The following is a 10,000-nucleotide window of genomic DNA, read 5'->3' as shown; positions in this document are numbered from 1 at the left end:
AGAGAAGAGAGAAGTTTATCCTCTTCCTTGTCCACTGGTCAGAGCCAAATCACATTGACCAAGGGGAAAAAATCCAGCCAGCCTAAGTCAGCCATCAGTGACCACAGCTACTCCAAAGAAAGGAAATTCAGCAACCCCCAACCGACTGACAAACGGCAACAAAGTGGTGTTCAGAAAGCAGAAAAAATGCGTGGTGATCTTTTGAAGGTCAAGGCCGTTTCTGGGGGTCAAGAAGGAATGAAAGATAACTCTAAAGAGATGATAGATGAAACAGAGGAGAAACTGGAAATAGAGATGGCGAGCGACAGTGACGTATCACAGATGCCAGTCAGTGTCAGCACATCGGTCACAGACAACAATAAGAATGAGGAAATTGTAGAGGTGAAAACAATTAGTCTGAATGTGACATCCAATGATGATGATTCGATACACAGGGAAATGAAAGATGTGAAAATCAACAGATTTATCCAATCACATTCCAGTCAGGAGAGTGTTAATGATAATGACAGACTTTTGGAATCAAATGAAATGGACGTTGAACAGTCCTCGTCTCAATTGTCAACAGCCAGCGGTGGTGACCTGTCGGGACCACAGCAGGAGGGTTGCTCCAAAGTTGAGGAATCAGATCTCATGACTGCGTCGTCTCAGGAAAGTCTCGAATACAGCCAGGGTGATAATGTAAGACAAAGCATTGAAGAGAAAAGTGTCTCAGTAAATGTTGATTCCATCCGAAGAGATGGGGGAAGATTTGAGAGTGAGTCTGACAGTGAGATGAAAATTATAGAAGTTAATGCCATGTCAAGGATTGAAGACATGGATGTTGATGACAAAGATGTTGGTGATGATGGCGTGGCAAAACCTATGAAACCTGTTGATGGTGTCGTTGGTGTTGATGGTGGTGGTGATTGTAACATTGACAGGAATAAAGTGTTATATAAACAAGCTAGTGAAGGATTTACTCCGAGATTGACCAGCTCTCAAAGCAGCGAGGAGGTTGACAAGGTTGATGATGATTCCACAACAGAAAAAGGAGAGGGAAACGGAAAGAATTTTGAAAAGGAAAAATCTCAAGAAATGGGTGATGGTTCGGAAAAAGAAGTCGTTAAAGATTTAGAAGAACAGCCTGAAAGATTTCCCCCTCAAGCATCTCGAGATGGCAGAAGACAACCTGTGTTGGATTCAAATGAAGATGGCAAATCAGACGGTCTTTTAGAACATTCTGGATTACAAGTAGAATCAGAGGCCAAGGGTGGAACCCAGGGGAGGGAACCATTGGAAAAATGGGAGCAAGAGGTTTTAGAGAAATCTTGTGTCAATGAAATAAAAGAGGAAGACAGTTCATTGGAAAGAGAGGCTGTTTCCAAAGAGGGAACCACAGAAAGTGTTGGAAAAGATAATAATGTCAATGTGAAAGATGGTGATGAAAAATATGTGAATGAAGAAGGGAGAGAGGAAATAGATGATAATGTTGATGTAAAAATAATTGAAGAAGACAATGATAAAAGTAAGAAATTAGATGAGGAAAATTACATTGTAATGATTGAATCGTCAAAGTCTGACGCCACCAAATTGGTTGATGTTGAACAGAGGCATCAAACCGATAAGGCAGCTGGAATTTCAGTGAAAGATTCAGACCGAGTGGAAGGAGAATTTACCAGCAGTAACCGTGACAATAATGTCACACAGGAAGTGGGGATGGAGGTGGATGAGGATTTTGTCGTTATTCCCCCCAATGCGTCCACGATTAAGGCAGAGCTTGTTGGCAACTGTGTACGGGCTATTGAGATGTCGGCTGGTAGGTTTTCCTCCCACTACAAGTCTCTGTACCGCCTGGCACATTTTTATTTCCACTCCAAAGAACACGAGGTAAGAATATGGATATATTTCTTGTAGTAGTAGTAGTAGTAAGTAGTAGTAGTAGTAGTAGTAGTAGTAGTAGTAGTAGTAGTAGTAGTAGTAGTAGTAGTATAGTAAGTAGTATAGTAGTAGTAGTAGTAAGTATAGTAGTAGTAGTAGTAGTAGTAGTAGTAGTAGTAGTAGTAAGTATAGTAAGTAGTAGTAGTAGTAAGTAGTAAGTAGTAAGGTAGTAGTAAGTAGTAGTAGTAGTAGTAGTAGTAGTAGTAGTAAGTAGTAGTAGTAGTAGTAGTAGTAGTAGTAGTAGTAGTAGTAGTAGTAGTAGTAGTAGTAGTAGTAGTAGTAGTAGTAGTAGTAGTCGTAGTAGTAGTAGTAGTACTAGTAGCAGTAGATGTGTTGTATGTAGTATAGTGGAGTATCGTGTAGTAGTAATAGTATAATGTAGTAGTATAGTATAATAAGTTTAGTAGTAACTTAAGTAGTTTATAGTAATTGTCGTTGTAATAGTAGTGGATTTCTTTGTATAATAATCAACATAAAATGTGCAACCAAAGATGTTTGATTTAGCTTGTTACCCTACTTTTTAAACTTAAATCTACTGGACTATTATCATCACTTAAAGTTTTCCGAACGCCATTAAGCTTTTCAAACTTTAAATTTGTCACTTGTTCATCCTGATAACTTTTCACGCCATTCTTTATCATTGATTAGAATGTGGAGCTAGCACGAGACCTCCTCCTGGGCCGGTCCGACTGGCAAGACAGAGAAGGCATGCCCACGTCTGGACTGTTTTATGAAAGAAAAGGGAACAACTTCTTCCAGGTGAGTTTTTTATGTATTATATTACCTCCCTTTGTCTCAAGGCTTTCTCTCCTCCTCCTCCACTTCCTCTACCTCTGCATTCTCCTCCTCCTCCTTCACTTCCTCTACCTCTGCATTCTCCTCCTCCTCCTTCACTTCCTCTACCTCTGCATTCTCCTCCTCCTCCTCCTCCCCTCCTCCTCTTCCTCCTCCTCTTTCTTCTTCTTCTTCTTCTTCTTCTTCTTCTTCTTCTTCTTCTTCTTCTTCTTCTTCTTCTTCTTCTTCTTCTTCTTTTTCTTCTTCTTTTTTTTTGTCTTCTTCTCCATCATCATCATCATCATCATCATCATCATCATCATCATCATCATCATCATCATCATCATCATCATTACCATAATCACCACCATCACTACCATCATGCAACAAAATTTATACTTTTTATTTATCTCCTCCCGGCCAATCATGAACTCTGAGAAAACATGTACATATTGTGTATGAATCAGTTTCATATTTTATTACATTATAGGCAAGAAAATATCTGTACAGTAAGCCCTCTATATTCTCAGAGTTTAAGTTATCAAAAACATCAATAAATACACTTTTACACTAATGTCTCTGCGAGTGTGTGCGTGTATGTGTGTGTATGTGTGTGTGTGTGTGTACGTGTGCATGTGTGTTGGGGGTCCTGGCAGTTAGTAGAGCAATCGCTTCTCTCGAAAAGGAACCAAGATCGATCCCAGATGCAGTCAAGTTTTTTTGTTTTTTTTTTCTGACTCCCCTGTCCACCCAGCAGAGATTAGGATAGCTGGCTCTGTTAGATCTAGGGGAAAGTACTTTTCGATTGACTAGTGTCCTGTCAAAAGGATAGCAAGCAATTGCTGTTGTCCGTTTCATGCTATAGAAACTGGGATTAACTCCGGCTCCATGGGCCGAATGTCTCTGAAGGGCTACTGTGTGTTTGTTTGTGAGTGTGTGTAGTCTATTTCAGTAAAATTCCAGAGACAAGCATGCGCATTCTATTCAGGTAGAATTAGTAAAAATGATAATAATAATGATGATGCTGATGATAATTATAATGAGGATCATAATAAAAATTAAAATGATGAGGAGAGGAAGGAGGATATTGATGAGGATGATGATAATCATGATGATGATGAGGGTGATGATAATCATGATGATGATGATGAGGGTGATGATAATCATGATGATGATGATGAGGTTGATGATAATCATGATGATGATGATGAGGGTGATGATAATTATGAAAACGAGGATGAAGATGCAATAATGATAATAATAATAATAATAATAATAATAATAATAATAATAATAATAATAATAATAATAATAATAATAATAATAATAATAATAATGATAATAATAATAATATAATAATAATAATAATAATAATAATAATATCGTCTATATCACACGGCTGACACTACCACATCTACTACTACTATTCCTATTACTACTATAACTACTACTACTACTACTACTACTACTACTACTACTACTACTACTACTACTACTACTCTACTACTACTAATACTACTACTACTACTACTACTACTACTACTACTACTACTACTACTACTACTACACTACTACTACTACCACTACTACTACTACTACTTACTACTACTACTACTACTACTACTACTACTACTACTACACTACTACTACTACTACTACTACTACTACTACTACTACTACTACTACTACTACTACTACTACTACTACTACTACTACTACTACTACTACTACTACTACTACTACTACACTACTACTACTACTACTACTACTACTATACTACTACTACTACTACTACTACTACATACTACTACTACTACTACTACTACTACTACTACTACTACTACTACTACTACTACTACTACTACTACTACTACTATACTACTACTACTACTACTACTACTACTACTACTACTACTACTACTACTACTACTACTACTACACTACTACACTACTACTACTACTACTACTACTACTACTACTACTACTACTACTACTACTACTACTACTTCTACTGCCACTACTGCTGCTGCTCCTACTACTGCTGCTACCATTAATAACAATAATAATTATACTACCACCTCTAACTGTTTCTAATACTTTATTCCAATTCTATTTATTTATCAATATTCCAATAAAGTCTACATTTTATTCTATTTTACAATCGATATTGCACGACACATCTTCCTTTTTAGATGTTTTCCCGAATTGCACAACTTTGATCAATATTTATTGTCATATTTTAATTCGTGCTTCCTTCCAAAGGGGCAATCCACTTCCTGCCCCATCATTATTTTTGTATATTCACCTTAACTACGACACTCACAACACATCTCATTCGTCGTTAGTGTTTCATTCATCGTGTTTTGTTGATAAAGGGGAAACCCGATTCGTCACAGTATATGTTTTCGTCTAATAAATTGAAACTGACAATTCAATACTTATCTTTATTTTTTCCTTTGAGCTTTAAGCAGCAACATTTCCATTGTTTTATGATGGAGAATTAATACAACTGATAATAATAATGATAATAATAATGATAATAATAATAATAATAATAATAATAATAATAATAATAATAATAATAATAATAATAATAATAATAATAATAATAATAATAATAATAACAAATAGCACTTATTATAGCGCTTTACCCCGTCTAAACAGGCATAACGCGCCTTACATTTCCATCAATTGAAATATACAAATACATTTTTTTTACAAAGATCATTAATTATTAATTACATTTGGAACAATTGGGTTTTTGGTTGTGGTTTTAAAAATTGTCGAACTGATGAGGATGACCCAAGGGATCCTGGTAAGGAATTCCAACATGGAGGGGCGGCAAATTGAAACGATTGATTGTGTGTGTTTGTGTGTGTGTGTGTGCGTTTGTGTGAATGCGGCGTGTTTCTCTCTCTCTCTCTCTCTCTCTCTCTCTCTCTCTCTCTCTCTCTCTCTCTCTCTCTCTCTCTTCTCTCTCTCTCTCTCTTCTCTCTCTCTCTCCTCTTCTCTCTCTCACACTCTCCTCTCTCTCTCTCTCTCTCCTCTCTTCTCTTCATCTCTTCTCTCTCTCTCTCTGTTCTTATCCTCTCTCTCATCTATCTTCTCTCTCTCACTCTCTCTCTCTATTTCTCTCTCTCTCTCTCTCTCTCTCTCTCTCTCTCTCTCACACACACACACACACACAGAATACGCACACCATATCCCTTTAGACATTATACAGAAAACCCCCGGTTGTTGTTATTAATCTTATTATCGTCGTCGTCAGAATCTGTTTCCGTTGACCCGGTACTGGTACGTGTGTACGGGGGCGGGGGTGGTCGGGGCGTGGACGAGGGTGGTGGTGGGGGTTGAGGGCTCGTTGTGGAGGACTCATTCTCGATCTCACTGTACTCAGGAGGTGATATGGGACTGCCTGCAGGGACTTGTGGCGGTAGGGAACCTTCCAGGACATCTGGAGCTGTGGATAGATTTCCGATGTAAGAATGATTCTTTTAAAAATTGAGCTTTTATATAGGGCAATATCCTTCATCTCTACCTTAATACACACCTATCTACACACTTACTCCTTCTACCAGTCTTAGACCGACCATTCACGGAAACTTACATCCTCTCTCCCTCTCTCTCTATCTATCTATCTATCTATCTATCTATCTATCTCTCTCTCTCTCTATCTATCTATCTATCTATCCATCTATCTATCTATCTCTCTCTCTCCATTTCTCTCTCTCCCTCTATTTCTCTCTCTCTCTCTTCCTCTATCTATCTATCTCTCTTCCTCTCATTTTGTTCATTTATATATATTTGGAATAATAGACTAACCACCCAATCAATCGCTCTCTCATCCCCATCCCCTTTTCAAAGACCTTTTTGCAGTTACTTTTACTATATATACACATACACAGACATACGCACACAGACACACATACACAAACACATACATATCCTCTCCATTCCTTCTCTCTCTCTCTCTCTCTCTCTCTCTCTCTCTCTCTCTCTTCCCCCCCCCCCTCTCTCTCCTCTCTCTCTCCTTATCTCGCGCCTCTTCTTGCATCCACACTCGACGCCCTTTCCTCACATTAGCATTGTTTCCACATTAGACGAAATGTGATATTTTGTAAATTTACATATTTGTGTTTTCTGTCTCCTGACGAAGGCCAAGGGCCGAAACGTTGTTTGTTTTGTGTTGTTCCCTTATATATGAGTCACATCTACTCACTTTTTTTCTCTCTCCATTTTACTGGCTCATTTAGGCACCTCTAGCTTTGGTTTTAATATCCACTAAACGTGCTCAAAGCGCTTTACAAAGGGTCTATGACCAACATCAACACATAACATGATGAACGTGACGTGATGCCTGTTAGACGATATTACCATTTTTTTTCGGACAGAGACAACGCTGTTAACGGCCATGTCATCAGTTTACACATGAGTACGGTGAGCGAATGCGCATAAATAGTTTTTTCCAAGGACTCAACTATGCGCCGAGCGAGGATCGAACCCAGGACTTTCCGATTCGAAAACGAGTGTCATACCACACGACCACATAACCGATTGATGTTGATGGTGGAAGAGTGGGGACCGTAGGTGGTGGTGGTGGTGAGTGAGGAGGTTTAACTTATAATTTGATTACAAAAAACGTGACCATTTATAAAGCACAATATCAATATCCACATATATATATATACAGTCAGACGGCCAGACAGATAGATAGATAGATAGTAATTTGAAAAATGCCAATATATAGAACGAAATCGATGTCACTCAGCTCTTTGTATCCGGCTGGCGGATTGTTGTCAGTAAAATATCTAAATGCATAGCATCAATCTTTATATTTGCTTGTGGAGCGAGTGCTCTACCAACTGAGCTATCGGGACCCTCACTTCGTGATAGACCAGCATTCTATCCAAATTGCTAGTGTCTTTTTCACGCTTTAGAAACCTGGTGTAATGGCTCTTTAGGACTCCCTTCCCCCCCTCCTCTCCTCCCCCCCCCCCCCCCCGGTTTATGGTGATAGGCGGGGGGGGGGGGGGGGGGGAGGGGAGTGGCTCTCTTTCTTCGGGGTCTGTTGCTTTCAACCATGTTAAATACGCCATTAAACTCACCAAATCCGCCCGACAAGTAAAAGATTCTCTCCAGTTCTCTCTGTCTCCGCCTCTCGCGTCGTCTCCGTCTGTCTCTCCGCTGGAGTCGTCGACTACGCAGGACCAGGCACACGATGAAACCCATGATGACGGGTATGGCGAGGGCAGCGATCACGGTGACGATGAACGCTGCTCCTGTGTAGCTGTTGGGAAGGAGGCAAGGGTTAGTGGATTGATGGGTTGATTGTGGGTTGATGGATGGATGGATTGAGCAGTTTGAAGGAGGGATGGGTGTATGGATGGATTGAGCAGGTTGAGGGAGGGATGGATGGATGGATTTAACGTATAGATGGATGGGTGGATGAGAGAGGGTTGGGTTGAACAAATTGAGGGATGGATGGATGGATGAATGGAACGGATTGAAGGAGGGATGGATGAATGGATTTGAGGAAGGGATGGATGAATGGATGGATTGAATGGATTGAGGGAGGGATTGATGGATGGATTAAACTGAGTGAGGGATGGGTTGAACAAATTGAGGGATGGATGGATTGGTCGGATTGAGGGATGAATGGATTGAACGGATTTGAGGAAGGGATGGATGAATGGATGGATTGAATGGATTGAGGGATGGATGGATTGATGGATTAAACTGAGTGAGGGATGGGTTGAACAGATTGAGGGATGGGCGGATTGACGGATTGAGGGAGGGATGGGTGGATGGATTGAATGGTTTGATGGAGGGATGGATGGATTGATCAGATTAAGATAGGGATGGATGGATTGACGGGTGACCGAGTGTGTGGCTGGGTGGATAGATGAATGGATGGATGGATAAATTGCTACTTACAAAGGTGCCTCACAGCATGGATTTCCAGTCTTATGACAGCAGCCATAATGACAATTGTGGTACAGTTCCTCTTTCAGCCTGCTGGAATTCGCGCTGCCTCTTTTGGTAGAGGGAAGCTCCTTGCGCATGCATAGATCTCCCAGTACTGAGGAGTGGATGGGTACTTTTAATGAAGAGATAACTGTAGTAGATTCAGCTTAAACAGACCTGGGTAAAACTCTTCAAACATCTTGTCTTCCCAGACTCAGCTCAGGTGTGAATAGGGAAGGAAAATCATGACATCAAACCCTAAATGCTAGGGAGTGTGTATGTAACCAGTCCTTCGGAGTACTAATAATGAACAGGTTACATAAAAGTGGTATAACTATTTCAGTAACAGGATAAGTAAGCAGATTCTTGGGATTACGGGACGCAAAAGAGCAAGGGTGGATGCGGTACGGTCTTTGCTTCGAACCCGAAAGACACAGAGTTCGATCACCCGCCGCTGCGCTGTGTCACCTCGCCATAGCTCAATTTCATGGGTTATTCCAGTCTTCTCTTAAAATAGACCCTAGAGACAATTTTCCCCTCTGGGATGAATAAAGGGAACTTTTTTTTTAATTTTTAAAAATTGTTTATTGACGACCAGTGTATAATTAGACTAGAGAATAAGATGCCATCATTCTGAAACCAGAAGATCAGTTACACAAGGTATGTATCCAGTCCTCCAGAAGAGTGGTTTTACACTTCCACTGAAAATGGAACCCCAGTCTTTTGACGTCACACTTTTCTTCCCTATTTGGTTCTAATAGGTCCCACAATAGACGTCATTTTTTTGTGGCCGAAAAAAACCCTTTTACGATAAATTAGTATATGGAATATGCTTTTTCGTCGTACTGGAGGCCAAACTATTTACTTTCGCGAGTGTTTTGGGGGAGAATTTCAACCGACTGTAGATTTATGAAAAGATTTGTGTCTGGTCCAAATCTTGTGATCTCTTGTGTATTTACTGACTGTGATGTAAAACAGTGTGTCACAAGAACGTCAAATCTTTATAGTTTGGTGTTTAGTTACGTCACAAAGTTGGAACATTTTCTTTTATTAATTGGCAAGGAGCAAAAAAAAAAAAAAAACAAAAAAAAAAAAAACAAACAAGAAAAAAGGAAAAAAAAAAAAAAAAAAAAGACAAAACACAAAAAAGCTCCCAAAAAACAAACAAACCCTTGAAAAGTGAATTTGTTCTCATTTTCTTATTTATGTATGGATTTTCAAAATTTAAAAGGGTTTTCCATGACTATCAGAATGCTTTGTGAACAAAGTAAAGAAAACCCATTTTAAATATATTTATAAATTGTCTCTTGTGGTCCCTGGTTATATTTATAGGCAGGGATAGTAT

General features: G+C 39.4%; 2 protein-coding genes across 4 annotated transcripts in view; one reads left to right on the top strand and one right to left on the bottom strand.

The window, feature by feature from the left end:
* Positions 1-10,000, top strand: part of LOC144975074 (uncharacterized) — a 94,022-nt gene that overhangs the window by 55,343 nt on the left and 28,679 nt on the right. For both annotated transcript variants that reach the window (XM_078918770.1, XM_078918769.1), the window contains exons 24-25: positions 3-1,866; positions 2,566-2,676. In XM_078918770.1, the coding sequence (XP_078774896.1) occupies positions 3-1,866; positions 2,566-2,676 (1,975 nt within the window). The remainder of the gene's footprint in view (positions 1-2; positions 1,867-2,565; positions 2,677-10,000) is intronic.
* LOC144975695 (uncharacterized) overlaps positions 5,772-10,000 on the bottom strand; it is a 10,633-nt gene continuing 6,404 nt past the window's right edge. Inside the window, exons 2-4 of one of the 2 annotated variants that reach the window (XM_078919887.1) lie at positions 8,626-8,770; positions 7,797-7,978; positions 5,772-6,151 (exon numbers count right to left, since the gene is read on the bottom strand). In XM_078919887.1, the coding sequence (XP_078776013.1) occupies positions 5,907-6,151; positions 7,797-7,978; positions 8,626-8,770 (572 nt within the window). In that variant the 3' untranslated portion in view covers positions 5,772-5,906. Of the gene's footprint in view, positions 6,152-7,796; positions 7,979-8,625; positions 8,789-10,000 lie in introns of both variants that reach the window. The other variant, XM_078919886.1, reaches the window with a different exon arrangement.

The sequence above is a fragment of the Berghia stephanieae genome, chromosome 6 (genome assembly GCF_034508935.2).
Source record: "Berghia stephanieae isolate SIO BIC M18660-M18661 chromosome 6, UCSD_Bste_1.3, whole genome shotgun sequence".
In the NCBI taxonomy this organism is placed as follows: Eukaryota; Metazoa; Mollusca; class Gastropoda; order Nudibranchia; family Aeolidiidae; genus Berghia; species Berghia stephanieae.
The sequence above is the reverse complement of the archived record's forward strand: the minus strand, read 5'-3'. Positions and strand labels throughout refer to the sequence as shown.